The sequence below is a fragment of the Streptopelia decaocto genome, assembly GCF_964273445.1.
Source record: "Streptopelia decaocto genome assembly, chromosome: 3".
NCBI lineage: Eukaryota > Metazoa > Chordata > Aves > Columbiformes > Columbidae > Streptopelia > Streptopelia decaocto.
The window spans coordinates 35947599-35965099 of record NC_138656.1 but is presented as its reverse complement, the minus strand read 5'-3'; the positions used below and the strand labels follow the sequence as shown (position 1 = coordinate 35965099).

The 17501-nt window shown below is 42.0% G+C and overlaps 1 protein-coding gene across 6 annotated transcripts in view; it reads left to right on the top strand.

Annotated features, from left to right (window-relative positions):
• The window catches only part of VIT (vitrin), a 54128-nt gene continuing 36627 nt past the window's right edge, over positions 1-17501 (top strand). For all 6 annotated transcript variants that reach the window (XM_082049983.1, XM_082049982.1, XM_082049980.1 and 3 more), the window contains exons 1-5: positions 1-220; positions 12308-12377; positions 14229-14294; positions 15213-15369; positions 17308-17441. In XM_082049983.1, the coding sequence (XP_081906109.1) occupies positions 12347-12377; positions 14229-14294; positions 15213-15369; positions 17308-17441 (388 nt within the window). In that variant the 5' untranslated portion in view covers positions 1-220; positions 12308-12346. The remainder of the gene's footprint in view (positions 221-12307; positions 12378-14228; positions 14295-15212; positions 15370-17307; positions 17442-17501) is intronic.

Here is a 17501-nt window from a genome sequence, read left to right as displayed (position 1 = left end):
GAGGGAGAGCAATGTGCCTTTCACAGAGCTGGGAGCTTGATGGGAATGTTTGATTAGCTCCTCTCTGAAAGAGAAAAGGTGTCCAGGCCTCCCTCTGCTGCCTGTCTCTCTTTCTGTAGAATAATGTTGACTGGAGTTTGGGGTACAGAAAAGCTTGGAAATAATAGCACTTTCATACTGTGTGGAGAAAAGGAATAAAAAGTTGCACACCTCAAGCAAGGTAATTCTGATGTAATTTCTCTGCTCTATTTATTTATGGGGGAGAGGGTGAGTTGCTTTTTTGCCTGTTGATAAGTTAAATACTTTCACTGCTAAGAAACTATAGGGATGTAATTTTTTGTTTAGCATTCCAGCTGTGTGCATAGGATCAAAGATCTAAGGAGATAAGGACATAGACAAAGAATGAAACTGTACTTTAAATTATATATAGTTCATTAAGTATTTATAAAAGCATTAAAGCCCTACTGTTAAAGTGGACACATATACTCACTGCCTGAACAGCAAGGGCTTAACTATTTGATAAAGAAAGGTGTATATTAATCACATACAAATAGACATCTCTATGTGCCCACTGTTCAAATAGTGTGTAACAGGTAATGCAACTTGTTCCCTAGGTTTAAAATTATTTTGCTTTCAAGACTTTGTCTCTTTGATCAATAAGTAGGTGTGTGTTGTATCATTAATTAGCACTACCTGACACTGGGAAACACTCATCTCCAAGATACAGAATGGAAAATTGTATTATTCCAGTGATACGTATTTATACGGTGTGAACTCCCTTGCTAGATGGATAGATACAGATGTATGAGCAGTACAGTAGCCTAGACGCTATGTATCCTTTTGTGCCGAGTGCTTGTTTTGCTGGTGAGGCTCCAAAAATGAATAGCATTGTCAAGCCTGCCACAGCCGTTCAGCTCTCTGTGGGGAGATTAGAGTCTCGATAAGTCTCTTCAAAATGTGATTTCTCTCAGACTAGTACGAACACGAACAAAATGCCCCAAGCAAACTTTCAACCCTAGTTAAGATTTTGTTCCTAGAGTTTATGGGAACGATGCCACATCCAGAGCAAAAAAGGAATTACAGATTACAGAGACAGATCCTTCTTGGACCACACTGCTTTTCCTCTAACCTCTCCAAAATTTAAACAAAACACCAAAACCAAGCAAGCACACACAGAGAAAAAGTAGTTTAGATGGTTTTTGATTGAGAACAGCAATGAAGTCCTATATGTTTATAGCTTGTATTTTACCACATACATCCTAAAGTTGAAAACACCTTGCATTTGACCACGCTCAAAGAATATCTATGCTTTTCTGTATCAGTGTTACTATGTTCTTCAGACTTTATTCAGTCCATCACTTGAATGACAGACGTGGCTGTAAGACTGGTCTCTTTCAAGATGCAAAGAGAGTTCAAGCAAAAATAACTGCATTACACACGCACATTAGTTTTGGAACATCAGATTAGTATTTTACTTTAAAGAGACTTACCTTTTTTGCTTATTTTATCTCAACCTTCAAGTTGCTGGGGTTGCTCTCACTTGGATGACAGAAAATATGTCTTGTCTTTCTGTTATTAAAGACATAAAAAATACTTTTTTAAAAAAAGAAACCTTCACTGTCCTGCCAGTATAATTGAATATTGCTTTGTGTTTCCACCTGTAGTAGGTATGTTATGTTCGTAACTTGCTCACTACTTTAAGTAAGACAGTTCTTTCCCCGGTAGTATTCTTACACATGACTTACCACTGGCTAGTTGAACCAAGTAGTTTTACTGGCTAACCCAGGTTTCCTCACACTTGGGATGCAAGAAAGCTACCCCATATCTATTCTCTGGTGTCTAATAAGAATGAGATCCTACCAAAGACTTTCCTTTAGTGGAGACATTAACAAGGTGTTCCCCCCTTCACCCAGCTATTTACTTTCACAGAAATAGTGGGAAAATAGTTTTTACACTTTCTTTTGTCAAAATTGATTAATTGGAATATTTCTTAAAGGGGATTGCCTGAGACATAGTGAAAACACAGTATTTACCTCATGTGAAACAACAGAACTATTTCTTATTTCTGGCCATTGCTTTTTAGAAAACATTGATTAAACTACACCTGAAATTTACATAACAGTGGCATCAAAGACTTGATTGTGCCTGATATGCCTGGAGTTTTTTTAACTTTTTCCTTTCCACTCCTGAGCCGCAAAAAAGCTCTAGGAAGAAAATACTGCCCAGCAGCTTAACATGCTAATCTAAGGTTCAGGACATGCATGTTCAAGTCTTTGTTTTATCTAAAGTCTCCTAATTGACGATAGATAAGTCATTTAGGGCACCTGGCTGAAATGAGCAATAAAAGTGATAGTTCAGTTTACCATCTGCAGCTGTGTTCTTTCTCAGATGTCTTGAGGCTAAACCATAGGAAAGAACACCGTGGCATTTAGAGACATTAATTACCCCTACAGAGGGAACTGAACGTGCAGTGCCAGACCAGTAAGGTTTGTGTTGGCCCATTGTATTGAGGTGGGGAGGCATCATCTTTTCTGGATGGGTAGTGAGCAGCAATAGTCCAGGATTTCCTGAGAGCCCTGGGGGATGTTTGGGCCCCCTGGAGCTCTGAGTCCACCAGGACTTCTCCAGCATTGGCTGAGTTTTACACCTCCCATTCAGGGCTCAGAAAGTGGACACTGAACAGATATGTCCTTCTTTCTGAAAGCCCATCCATCATACAGGTCTCATTGGTCTGTGTTTGAAAAGAGAAACACAGAACAAAAATGAATGAAAAACTAAGTGTTGGTTGGTTGGGGGGTTTTTTGGTTTTGGTTTGGTTTGTTTTTTTGTGGGTTTTTTGTTTTGTTTTTTTTAAGGAGAGAAAACTAATAGCTATGGTATGTGTTGTGCATAAATCCAGGGAGGATGCAGCTACACCAGCTACAGATCTGCCCTCCCCACCTTTCTCCTGTGCGTTACTTTTTAAGGCCAGAGTCAGAGAGAGGCAGATAGGTGCTTAACACCTACTTAGAGCACTTCAATTCCTCTTTTGAACTTGCCGGGGCACAAGGAGCCCCCTTGTCCCAGTGCTGGCCTGGGGTGCCGTGCAAGAGCTCAGCTGGGACCTGGGACAAAGCAGCCCCTGTTCTGCACCCGGCTGTCACACAGAGACTATAATTATCTCTCTTCTAATGACCAGCCAGGCAAGATAACAGTTTTTACACTATGTTTAGAAAACAATGTCTTACTACAAATTGACGGTTCAGTCGCCTGTAAAAGAGCCTCTCTAACAGTCCTGGAGCAGCTGCCATTCTTTTGCATCCCAGGTCCTTTATTTGCTGCACATTTCACACTTGGAAAACTTTAGTGAATGCTGTGCAGGCAGCACAGCCTCCCCCTGCCACAGCAGAGGCTCGGAGAGGTGCAGAAGTGCCCAGAAAATTTGTAGCCTTTTCGATTGTATCTGTATTAGCAAATTAAACTCTGACTGCGTGTCTCACACGCACTTGTGAACTCTTTTAGCCCCTGCCTCGAAGGGGCGCAGACACTGCTGCCAGTACTACGGAGGGGAGCTGCGAGACTGCCTTTTACTGACTCCTGATAATGCCCTGCGGAAAGCAAGCTGCTGCAGAAAGTGGGATGTGAAGGGACTTGCTGCAGATAAAAAAGGAGCCTGTATTACCGATGAGCTTTTCTTCCAGTGCTCTGGCCCACAGACAAGTTGGGGGACTACTGAAATTATGTAGGCTCCTAAGGCATCTATGGGGTAGCTGTACTCACCAGCTGAAATTGCAGCTTGTGTGGATATATCTGACCCTTGCAAATACTGGGAGTAATCAGACACGGGCAGTTGTGAGAGCATGGCACTCATGGATTAGCTACTTGAGTATTTGCTCTGGGCTCTGCAAACATTTTGCACCAAACTTGGTGCTGGGGCAGCTGTATATTTAGTGGTGTCTGAGGGCTGCTCCCACATCCTCTGCTGGTGGCCATGCCAATGGAGGAGCAGAGCCTGCTCCACCTTTCTGCAGCAGGATCACCCCACCTCTCTTGCCACGTTCTCTGCTGAACTGGCATCTCTGCTCTCCTCTGCAGCAGGATGTGGCTGGGTCACCTTGGGCTGCCTTTCCTATTCAGGCTCATTTTTCAGCAAATGAGTCCTCGGGGAAAAAAAAAAAAAAAAAAAAATACAGGAAAAAAACAAAACAAAACAAAACCAGAAAATGTTGATCAGAAAGAAAATTTCCCAGTGAGTTGGAACCAGCAACATTTCTCATGAAAATGTATTTTAATTATAAAAAAATAGCACCATCTGCAGCTTTTGCCTTCCATTTTAAAGCACAGCACCCGAATCTATAGCTCATATCCCAAACTGGAAACACATTTGCATTCAGAAGAGTATTTATAACCACCTCTTCTTCATTCAAGTCATCTAGGTTTAAGCAGTTCTTAACCTGACAAGTCTTACTGTCATGACTGAACTGGCTTTCTAGCACCCATCAAGTCTAACCTACCTTTGCTTTATCTCCAGAGCTTCAAAGTGCATTAAGAGGTCAGTGACACATTAAGAACATGATCTGTGTTAGTTATCCTTAATGTGTCTTATTCTACAGGACATCCCATAGACACAGATATGAAAAATACTTTAAAGATCAACTTGTATTTGCAACCTGTTTTTTCAGCCTGTCACCTTATAAAATAGCTTTAGAAATGTAACACATGTAACACAGCAGCCAACGGTGTCTCAGCTGGCAGCTGGTTTCATACCAAAAAAAGCGCATAATTGCCAAGTGACAGTTTTACTTGTGCCAAAATTTCTGGAAAAATTCTGGAAGATTTTGTTTAGCTTTATGCGGTCCTTTAATGTCCCCACCAGGATGAGTTGGGGATTTCCAGCTCCTCCAGGCTTGTACATAAAACTAAGGAAATTTTTACCTTTCCAAAATCACATGTTTACAGGAAAGTTTAGACGTAGCCGCCTCTGTGCTTCTCGATTTCCCTGCCAGGTTCCTTTAGAGATTCAGAAGGCTCCATTCTTTCTATTTTCCCCAAATACATAGTTTACCTTTGATTCTGTAGAACAAGGGTGAGACATTGAGGAAAGCTGGCAGCAGCACTGTGTATCCTGGCCCTGGTCACCTTCAGTGAGTCAGAGTGAGGAACAGGTAATGGCTCCATCACTCCAGGGGCTACTTTCACAGCTGCCAGCCAGCTGAGGACAATGGGAGCCCATCCTGCTCACCTTGGTGGGAGCCCCTCTTTCTCACCTCTCTTGCAATGCGTCTGCAGCACTACAGCATTTTGTTCTCTTGGGCTTGGTGGAAGGAGGTTTTGGACACAAAGAAAGAGAAGCTGTTTGGAAAGAAGGCTAAATGGGAAGGAAAAGAGTGTCCAGATGAGGGAGAGGACAGGTTAGAGAGTTGTAGAATAGTTGGTACAAATGAGATTGCTTGCAAGGTCAAATTCAGGCATCACACACCAGACAAGTCTTCTCTCACCCTGCTTTGGGACTGCATCTCAAAATATGTGATAATTTGTGATGTAAATTCTCAGGCTTCCATGGTCTGCATCTTCTGTTCTCAATGATGAAATCTGTGTGTAGAAAAAAATATATGTTATGCAATAATTACATTTGAAGTAGAAGCTCGTATAGTAATCTCCTAAAGCCAAAGTTCAGAACGAACTTCCTGAGCATGGAAGTGGATTATGCAATATTGAGTCTACAGGTTTAGTTTTGTTTTAAAAACAAAAGATCTGAAATTATGAGTTCCTGCTTCCAGACCATATGATAAGCCCAGTTCACCTTTTTGATCTTGGGGTCTCAGAAACAGAATCCTGTGATTCATCTCTATGCCAAAACATCAGGTTTTAAAAGCTTCTAGTATGCAAAATTAGTGAATCAGTGTCAGCCTGGTCCTGTGGCACATTTTTCAACGATTCCTTGCTGCGCCCACACTGTCACAGTATCTGGGACTGGGCTCTGGCTGCTTTCTCTGCCACCAAGTTTTCTAGCTTTTCAAGTGCCCTCCAGGGCATTTGGATATTAAGTGATGTAGTTTTAGAAGCATAATCATCCCTCATGTTGCCTGCATAACCCATATGCTCTCTAAGCCCACTCCTGCCAGTTGCCAAGGGCTGCCAATACACATGCTATAAGGCTGCACAGCTTGGCCCACACTATGTCAGGTCTCTCACCAGTATCTCCACCAACAGCATGTCTTCAGAAACCCAGTGCTACTATAATAGCCTCATTTATAATGCTGGCACCCATGCAAATCCATAACTCACTTTCCTCCCAAAAGCAGCATGGAGTGCCAAGATATGTCTTCTCTGGAGACATTCAAAACCCGCCTGGACACGTTCCTGTGCGACCTCACCTAGGCATTCCTGCTCCAGCAGGGGGATTGGACTAGATGATCTTTTGAGGTCCCTTCCAATCCCAAACATACTGTGATACTGTGATATCTTCTGTAGTCATTAAAAATGGAAACTGCATTCACAGGTCCACAGCTTTCAAATGAGTCCCCACAACAGCCATGTCTGGTGAGAGACCTAAGCTTCAACGTGCCTGTTGGGTTACAGGTGGGCTGCAGACTAGCACCAGGTGGGAGGGATACAACTGAAACAGCCTATAGCAAAGCCAAAGCAGCAATGGCCACTAGCTGGGGATGTCAGCCTGCTGCTACTGCATAAGGCTCCATCCTGCCTGCAGATTTGCACCATGAGTCCTTGAGGAGCAGGACTCAACTCCAACCCAGGAGGAGAGGGGACAGACTTCCAAACCCTGAGATCACTCTGGAGAAGACAGTAGAAAAGCATCCAGCTTATCCACAGAAGTAGTGGTGGACTCTGCCTAAACACTAGACTAGAGACTAGCCATTGATATTCTCTGTGAGGAGTAGGAGAAAGCAAAGATCTAGTGAGTGGCTTTAGGAGCCCCTCATGGCCTAGACATGCAGGACACGAATGCCACCTCCAGCGGGAGATCCACAGGTGTGCCTTTTGTGCCTGCCTACCAAAACTACTCATGTGTATCCTCTGAGCATCCAGGTGGCACCTCTGTACCCCATGCCCAAGGAAGGCAGGAGCCTGGGCTCCACTTTTAAGTAGTGCAAGGAGCATGAGAGTATCATTTTTATAGAGAACTATAACACAAAACTGAAACTGCTTTCTCAAATTTGTTCCACTGGCTTCCACCACAGAAGCAGCTTTCAGCTGAGCTTTCTAAAATGCTTTCTACAGCTTCCCCAGTGCTTCCTGATTTGCTGAAGATAATTTGTGTAAGCTGTTTCCTTGATCAAATTGTTATTGCTAGATATCAATAAACTTCACCACTTACTGACTTATTTCAGAATGCAACCATCCTAAAGTTTCTCTTAATTTCTGCTTCTAAGTTTCTACCAAAAAAAGAAAAAGGTGTCAAGTTTTGTTTGAACACGCTACAGAAATTCCAAAAAACATTCCCAGGGTGATGTGCAGTTTCTTTAATGCCTTTAACACAAATTCTTCACTGATAGACCAAATATGTACCTTCAGGGGAATTCTGACACACTACAATAATTCTTAGTTTGCAGGCAGCACAACAGCATGGTTAGTCAGCACTCTTTTCATTGTGCATCCAACCTGAGAAACAATATATTGCACTTTAAAATGTCACTTTTACTTGTTAAAACCAGTTGTTGGAAACAGAAACCAGTGCATTTTCTAAAAAGTGAAAGAAATGTGGCCATGAATCTCATATCCCAAATCCAACACAGCCCTCAGGCACTGCTGAATTGCAGGTACTCCCCTTCGACCTCAGTTTCCTGGGGAAATGGCAGTGCCAGGGATTGATGGTACCTGACTGATGTGAAGCAGAAGTAGTTAAATTAGAAAAGGGAAAGAGGTTCTCTGCAACAGCGAGCAGGCTCCAGCGTGCAGAGGGAGCATGGGCTGGAGCCTGGGAGCTGGCGGGGCAGATACAGGAGCAGACAAGAGCCGTGGTGGGGAGGAGGACGGAGAGAGGGAGTTGTCTGGACAGGGATTCACAGGTTTGAGCTACCGGTGATTCCCAATGAACCATAAAACCCGCTCATCAAAGTGAAAAAAAATTAATGCATACTATATTAACAGAAACTAGGAAAGTACAATGCAATGACCTACACAGAAATGGTTATTGGGATAGTCCAAATTATATTTTCTCTGTGAGTGGGTGACATATTCTAAATGTATCTCTTCCTCTGCTGGAAGGGGCAGGTCAGACCAGCATAATTGATGGTTATCTTGCTGAGACAGATGAAAAAGTATAATCACTGCAGTTTTATTTAGGCTCTGAGAAAGGTCTGGCAAGTTAAATCACACTGCAGTTTTAAATAAATTACCTTCTTCTGAGAAAGCTCTGTGAAAAGTAGAGAAATCATTCGTCACTGTTACTTCAAACTTATGTTGGTTTAATTTCAAGGCATTTCATGAACACAAAATGAATAGCACAGGGCTGCTTGGGTGTTTTTATTTAGCTCTAAATTGCTAGGTAGAGCATCTCTTCATTATACCTACCTGAATTGAGCTATTTTGGACTAAATTCTTCTTGCAAACCTTCATATAAACATTTCTTAAAGCAGCTCTGAAAAAAAGGACTTCTGTGCCCAAAGTAGAACTCAGAACTCTGAGTCCACCCAGACTTGAAAGTGATGTGAGAGGCACCCTGCAAGAGGTACTGGCTACCAGCAGTCCCCTCAGCCCTCTTCTGAGTCAGGGACCTTATGGAGCAGAGCAGGCACCACTTAGAACATGATGTGACAGTCACAATAATCAAAGCTTTCGTAATAAGAAGCAGTGGTAAGAACCCTTAATCAGGGATAACTGCATCATCTTTCTTATAGAGAAGGTGATGAAGTCTGTGGTATTTTTGAATTCCTGGATGAATACGTTCTATTTCATACCACTCAAAAAGTAAAGTCCAGCATCCCATGGAAACAAGCTCACCCTTGCAAAATAGCACCCTGGATCTTATCTTTTGGTACCCAGAGGCCTGGCCTGGGATACCTACAGGTCAGTCTAAGCCTCTGAAATAAATATATTTAACAACTTGGCTTTTCTGGCTCAGCAGAACTCATTACTCGGCTTTTTAAAATAAACAAACACTTGGATTTTTTTTTCATATATAGACTTTTGGATCAACACAGTGCAGTGAGTGTACATCATTCCTTCTCTCTGACAAGAAAGAGGATGAAACTAAATTGCGTGTGTTAGCCATATGACCTGGTGTGAAGCAAAATGAACAGCTATTATACTACTGTGCAAGGTGCAATACCTTGGGGACAGAATATGAGCATGAGACAAAGAAAAGGTTAAACATTTTTTTTAAAAGAGACAAAAGAAAAAAAAATCTGAAACATTTTATTCTAGAAGATGACAATCAGCTCTTATTCATTCAAACAAGTTTACTCACACCTACACTAAGCCCACTTGATTTTCCCATAAAGGGCACATATTTGACTCAACCCACAGTGCTTAGAGATCCTGCTGTTAGCTCCATGCTACTTGCTCAGAGAGCTTTCAAACAAAGTCCCCTTCTGGTTTTTTATGGTGCCAGTGCTGCTGCAATATTACAGCCCCTTGAGAAGGCGAACAATAACACACGATTGCGGTACAAAGAGAGTACACAAATTAATTTATGCAGCACAGGAGATTACAGGAAATAAACTGCTTACTCCTGCAGAGACAAAGCACGTGGCACCAGCAAAGAATTTCCATTTGCACGTGGAACAGACAGCAGTGCCTGACACCAAATATCAAGGACTTAAAACATACACCTCCATCAGAAAATGTTGTAGTTTGCCATACAGTAACAATTAATATGGATTTGACCATCTGTTTTTTTGTAGCATATAGCAGCTCTCAGATCTTTATAAAAGTCAAGCTGCTAATAAAAGGTCTGTGTAAAAATCTTACTTTATATGCAGAAAGAACAGTTGGCTAACTCTGTCTCTTCCTTAACATTCAAGATTTTTCAAGTATTTCTGGTCGGAAAAAAGTAATCAACATTCTTCCGAATAGAAATTTGATTTTAAAAAATAAAATAGGACCTGCACTGGAAGATACTGAAGGAGATGCTTCTTACTACATTTGTACTTGACTTAGCTGGAATTTAAGCCCAGGTTACTGTAATGTATATACTTAACTACTTTGCAGGTGTAAGCATAACTTCTGTTATGCAGTCTGAAGGATACCAATGAGAAAATGTACTCTGATAAACAAAGATCCAGAATACGTTTTAGAAGGTTTACTGAACAGTCACTAGTTACCGGTACTGACTGGGACTGCAAATACCATATTAATGGAAATCAGGTAAAGAAAAATCTCAGCAAAGCTCATACTCCAGACTAACCCAAGGTAGAAACTTTCAGGTTTGTTTTAATGGGATCCATTCATTTGTTAAAGGAACAATAGCTTTGTGTTTAATAGCAAAGTATCATTCCCGATCTACAGATAAAACGTCCCAAAACCTCCCATTGGATCTAAACGAACTAAAAAGTCTGTTGTATGTGTCAGTCTGTTTGCAGGATCAGAGTCCTGCTTTCCCTTGCCTTCCCAGAGAAACAAACGAACAAAAAGCCACTGTTTTATTCCATTTACTCCATTTACCATTTTGAAGTAACAGATGCCGCGCCTGTACACGGTATAGGAGATCTCATAAGACTTAAATCAGGTGACTCCCATGGCCCCAAATACAATGAACACACACACAGACTTCCCACAAGGGAGAGCTTGGAGCCTCTGAACCAGACACTAATGGTGTAAATCCTCCTGTGCCTTGCCCCGTGTGACAGCTCAAGGCATGAGGGCCAGGACCTCCATTCCTCCATTGAGAGTGTGGCCACCAGAGCTGTGTCACAGGATGTCTGTGCACTTTTCTTGGCATACCAGTGCCTAATGCAGAAATTAATATAGTGGCAAAAAATAAGTTTCTTCGCTATTATAGTTCATTTCCATCAGGATCCTAGCACACCAGCACTGCACCAGCAAAAGTACAGAGTCCACAACTGGATGCTTTCAAATGTAGCTATGACAACAAATCTGTAAAGTAAAACTAACAGACTTCTCTGAATGCTTCTGTTAGCCCCTCTATTGATAAAATACCTGTTATTACAAGGTAAGGGGTCTGCTGAACTCATTTGCCCCTGATTTGCTTTATTTATTAACTCCTTTTAGACTTGTTTGCCTCCTTCTGCAGGAAACTGTTTTAAGAAAAAAAGAAAAGGGGGGGGGAGGGGTGGCAAAACAAAACAAAAAACCCCAAACAAACAAAACACCAAACACTTTCTGTTACCTTTAAAAGCAATACCAGCAGACTAGGTAGAGATTGCATTTGCAGCCAGGAAGGACTGGAATGGCTACTGGGTCACCTGGCCTTGGCTTGGGGACAGCAGGGCTTGGAGATGGCAGAGCCTCCAGAAATCAATGAGAAGTCTTGTGCTGCACTGGTGGTACAAGTGATTTATACAGGCTGTTTCAAAAAGATGGACCAAATATGTTACAATTACACAAAAATTTACAAATGGTTTAATGAGTTACTAAGCTTTAGTAACCTTTTTATAAATGCTCTATGTTCCCTCCACCTGCTGTACAGATGATAGTTGATAGTTTGTGGTTGCAGAGACATAGTGATTTCAAATTGGCTCCACCTTTTTGAAACACCCTGTATATTGTGTAAGACAAGAAAAGTTAGGTAGAGTTGGACTGTCACCCCAAAGCACACAGCAACTCACCCATGAAGCTGACTTTTATATGGATCCTTTACCATCTCAGACCTTTTCTACTTTAGTTAAACTGCAGATGAAAAAACCTCAGCACCAAGAAACCAGTGTCACCACAGTGTCACAATTGCAAGATACTTTATGCAGCACCCTGCAGGAGTGAATGGACTTACAGTCTTTGTATCTTTATGAGATTACATGGTTCAGTTTGATGTGCAGACAATACAATTCTGTGAATATGCCCTAGAAGAGTAGTGAATGAACTTGAATAGCTATCAGAGCATGTCCACACCCATCATGCCATCTGCTGCCACTGGCTTCAGAAATAAGTTTGTAGAATGAAATATTGGTTTCTTGAGGCAAAAGGCAAATCTTGGACAGAAGTAAAAAATCAGTCTGTGAAACAGCCACAGCCCAGACACTATCTCCTCTGGGGACATCATCTACTCTACAAAGCATGAGAAGAAGATGCAACATGTGAGGACTGTGTAAGACTGAAAAAAAGTGCACAGTCCCTCTTCCCCTGCTGTTCCACTATCACCTGTAGTATCTCTGAATGCAGCCTGATGTATTCTTCTTTTCCTTTTCAGTGCTCCTTAGTGACAGATCCAGATTTTGCTTTACTCACCATGAAGGTCACAGTCATTGCAACCTTCTTTGGTAAGTACAGTTGATGTGTTGCAATCGGTTTGTAGGTTTGTGCTCTCCTGTCCTGTCTGACCAGTGGCTCCTGGCTTCTCCTCTTCCCTTTGGAACCCATGGCTGATGAATCTCTCAGCAGTGGGTGGAGTAAGCCTTGGCACAGCTTTTCAGAAACGGGCTACCCAAACTTCTTGACTTTGGCATAGTGACACTTATTTGCAGAGATCTCTAAGTACATGACCAGCTGTATGCAGTCCACATCAGATAGCACAACTGGGCCTGAAAAATGTCTGTAACATAAAGATTGACTCCAAACTAAAATCAGCTGTTTCTTATGTGGGAGCATCCCTTCTGAATTTTTCTCTGTGGTCTTAGTCTCTCCATGAACAAGAAGGTGCCAAAGGAAAAAGTGTATAAATGTGTCTCAATTGCTTTCTTCTGGCAGTCAGATAGGTTATTGCTTTTTGGGAACATGTAGAGACTCCAGAATTTGCAGTTCATCTTACATGAACAATCTGGTTGACCAAGCATGATTTCTTAGTATACTTTACTTATATGTCTCCCTTTGATGAAGATCCAGCCACCACGTAGCCCAACAGCACTGTATGACTTAAAATGTGATATTCTGAGGCAATGTTCCCTCTAGCTGGGATGCTCAAGTCTGGCAGAACATCAATTCTTAGTTCAACTTCACGGCTATTTATGTTGTTCTTTTGTCTTTACTAAGAGACCAAACTACTTTCTCCACATTAAATTATGCCCTAACATTGCATGTAGTTAGAACTTTGCACTTTATTTTCCTCTTGTTCTCTCCTTCTATTTTCTATCTATGGTTTTGCCTTGGTTACACAACTGCACTAGTGACAAAAGGCCCCAATACTGCATCTATATGCTGTCATTTCAGATATTGTGAGATTGATTTTTCTTTTGAGCAAGTTCATCTGTAAACTCTCTGCAACCAGTCAAGGGGGAGAAGAGTGTAAAAGAAAGTAATAAGACTGCTATTGCATATTCTAGCAATATTAACTTAACAAATGGTGAGAGGATCAGCCAACATATCATAGAGAATTTCAAATTCCCTCTGAAAGTTCAGGGAAGGGAAAGGTGAATAGCAAGGTCAAGTTATTTGCAATGAAGTTATTAATTACCCATAGTATAGAGCTTATAAAATAACACAGACAATGTCATGCACTTACCAAGTACACCTGACAGGGTAAGCGACATGCATATATTGTGATGTATGTTTTAACACAATAGAGTTTGTATCTTCTACCATTACACTTTTCAAATAGTATTTCTACTTACTAAAGAAAATCAGTGCCCTTGCTGGGACAGGATACCGGGACATGCCATGCTAGAACCTCATCCAGTCCTTCATGTTGCCCAGTATCCCATACCTGCTACCACCCGAGAGTAAAATGCCACAACTCGCAGGATAACCTCTCCATGGGGTTATTAAGAAGGATCTTTCTCTCCTAACTTCCATGTCACTTTAGGCACACTGCATATTGTTTCACTGACATCTCTGTCACACAAAGAGCTTCCACCACTTGTGGAAATACTGCGGCCTTTCGTGGTTTTCTGGACCACGTGGAATCAATGGCATCTTTTGATCCCAATGACATCTTTCCACAGATGAACACGTGAGCTGAATTCATCTTTAATCCCCTTCAAAAAACTACCCCACAGTAGATGCCATCTTGACTGCAAAGCTAACCAAGTAGAAACCTAGTTGTGGCTGAGAACATTCCAATTTCATTTTTTTTCCAACCTATTGATTCCAGTTTGGGAAATCTTATGCACAGGAGCTTGTGGTGGCTGATGTTGATAGTCCCACTTTTTCCTGATACTATGTTTTCTTTGTTTTAGGTGTGTTTCTTTTATGTACATATGCAGCTAAGGAAGCCACAAGGAAGACAAAAAAGGCTAAGCTATGTAAGTGGACCCTTTAGTATTCTTGGCTGCTTTACAGCAGACATGTCTGATGCATTAAAAAAAAAATGCCAAGTGAGCTTATATTCTGGTAACTCTTCACAACTGTCTGCACAGTCAATGGGATCATATGGTAACTCACATTACTCTATTGAAATCAAGTCACTAAGTACAGTGTGTGCTACTGAACGTGCATAAAGGGGAAATTGTATACTTCACTACTAAAATGTCTTCACAGGTCATTAGTTACCACACAAGGATCTAAGCAAGCACTAAGATTTTCACAGCAAGACATAAGTGTGTGAAATGGACTTACTGTAACACAAAGCATATGTAGCTGATTAGCATGAGACAAGTGGTGCATGTCCTATGCATTAGGATGTATAACTTTCACTATACTCCTGTAAGATTATTTTTGTCCACAAATTATTTTGCTCATTTAGTTGAAAAACAAGCCTCTCGAGGGCAAGATAATGTGATGTGGCTGCAGCCTGGCGTTATACCTGGCACAGAACCACATAAGCACAGATGGAGGCTTGGGAGACATCCTCGTGTGTGCAGAGTCTTTCCCCTAATCCCTCCTTCCCACATGTTAACCACAGTCTGGGTGACTACATTTCTTTCTCTCTCCAGCAAAGTGTCATAATGGATATTTCCTTCAGAGAAGCAAACACTGAAGGTCAGAAATATCCTCAGGCTTGTTTAATCCATCTTTAGTTACAGCCACATCCCGTAGTAAAGGGGTTATTATGTGTTATATTGCAGATGCAGAACACATAGATGTGTCTTGTATTCCAAAACCACTGATACAAAGACATAAGAAGAGGGCAACCCCGTCACTCAGTTACTCATTGTTTCATGACAAGATCACTCAGCTATAAAAACATTCGGTCTGACTTTACCAAGATTTTGTACTCACAGATGTACCCCAGATCGATTGCGATGTCAAGGCGGGGAAGATAATCAATCCAGAATTCATCGCAAAATGCCCTCCTGGATGTCAAGATGTAAAATATCGTGTTTATGGCACAGACATTTATGCTTCCTTTTCCAGTGTGTGCAATGCTGCAATTCACAGGTGAGTGAGTCTAAATGAGCAAGGCACTCAGGCAAAACCATCATTTCAGGGAAGGGAGCTCTTGGCTTTTCAGACCCTTTAAAGTTCCCACTGCCTTGTAGGTTTGGCTGCAGGCTGCTCTTCTAGTAGAAAAAACCTGCAAGAAAGACCATGTCTGATGCTATGGATCCAATCTTATAAAGTACTGTCAATCTAGTATTCCTCTTGAAATCAGTCATGTTTGAAAATGTTTCTCAACTTTAGGAAAAGTGTCTTGAGATTTGCAGATCTCTCATTCACACATAGCAAATTACTACTGTATTATTATTATCCAAGTGGAAGATCGCAATGGAGCTGCTGTTACTTATAAAGCTTGTAAAAAAGTAGGCATACTACCAGTGATGAACACATATAACTCTCACACTTCTGGGACTGGTTTTGGTTCTCCAGATTTGAATTTAACTGTCCTTGACATCAAAGGCTGAGTAATGTGCTTTCCTGCCACAGAAAATGACACTGGATGAGAAAAATGTATAATACAAATTTTATAGCACAAATTTTGCAGAGTTCTATTAGCCATGCAAAAATGTGCATAAAATTTTAATGGAGAATAACTTCACAAGCAAAACACACCATCATTGCAGACAGGATGCAGAGGCAACTGAAAATGCAGTAAGAACTTACACAGCCTGACTGACAGCTTGACTTTGTTCAGAGGTATTTGAGCTATGGCAGTGCTTCCAGTTCTGTAAAATAGCTGGGATCCTGGGTGAAGTTAAATGAATAGTTCAGGCTTTGGGACTTTGCACCTTCTCCCTACACAGTGCAGCGCACAGGCTGACGTGCCGCTGCGCGTAGGGCTGCCACCTCCTGGCTGCAGCTCCTGCCACTCAGCCCCTCGCTGGGGAGGTGACTGGCTTCAGATGACAAATTCTTCCTTCAGATGCTGTGCACAATGGAAATTGTGTGTCTCTGCACGCAGAGCTTAACCCAAAGGGAAGTTACAAAATACTGATGGCGATTGTGACTTCCCCCATAGTCCCAGTGCTGGCTGCTTGTATTGTTGCTGTGAGGGTTTCAGTTTCCTCATTTCCAGATGGGTTTGGCTTTGTTAGCTTACATGTTGCATTTCTGCAGACAGTGACCTTCCTTTCCCTACAGTTGTTTTACCAGCAGCTTCTTGCAATCATCAGAGAAAGCTACAGCTCTAATATATTCTTCACTGTTTGCTGCCCGTGACTTGTTTTCCTGCACAGTGTCATTCCTGCCAGTCCTACCACCCCTCTAGTTTCACAGGCAACTCATGTTTGCTGCTTTCCTAATGATGCCACAGCAGGTTGCATGCACTGAAGGTTTTCCGTTTGTCTTGAGATACATGTTACATCATGTGTCAAATACCATTGAATGTGCACAGCACATGGAGCCTGCCAGGTTTTCTACAGCTTCCAGCGATACTGTTTACCCCATGCAGAGGTCAGAATCAGGCTTAGGTTTTTGCAGATAACACATACTGGAACTCAAAGAAAACATTGTCATTAGAAAAGAAAAAGTCAAGAAAGTGGGAGGTTTGCCTCATATTTGTATTTCTGTCACATAGTTGGCCTGAAAACTCCTCTGAGTACCTCTCCTGTATCTTCAGTCGTTCAATCAAGCTTACAGGAATTTTAACGAAGGCGGTAGCTTGTTCTTGCGTACAACTAGGTCAGCCTTAAACACAGGACCAGTAGATCAGTGGGAAGAGCAAACAGATCCTGACAGCACTATGTAACAAATGGCTCTTCTCTATGTGGAAGAAGCACAAGTATTTCTGAGCAGCAGACATAGCAGTAGTGTTGCAGCTCCAATACAGCCCCTGCTTTGAAGGTAAAAGTGAACATTTCATACCTCTTGCACTGTTGAACAGTTTCTAAGGTTGGGGGCGGAATTTCCACCTTCAGACACCATGTTTTCCCCTTACAGTGGCATAATTGACAACACAGGTGGAAAGATCCTTGTCCAGAAAGTTGCTGGCCACTCCGGTTACCGCGGGAGCTTCTCCAACGGGGTCCGGTCGCTGTCGCTGCCGCGCTGGAGGGAATCCTTCCTCGTGTCAGGTACCGTGGGGCCGCCTGCACCCCCTGCTCGACCCCCACACAGCAGCTGGTGGAGGAGGA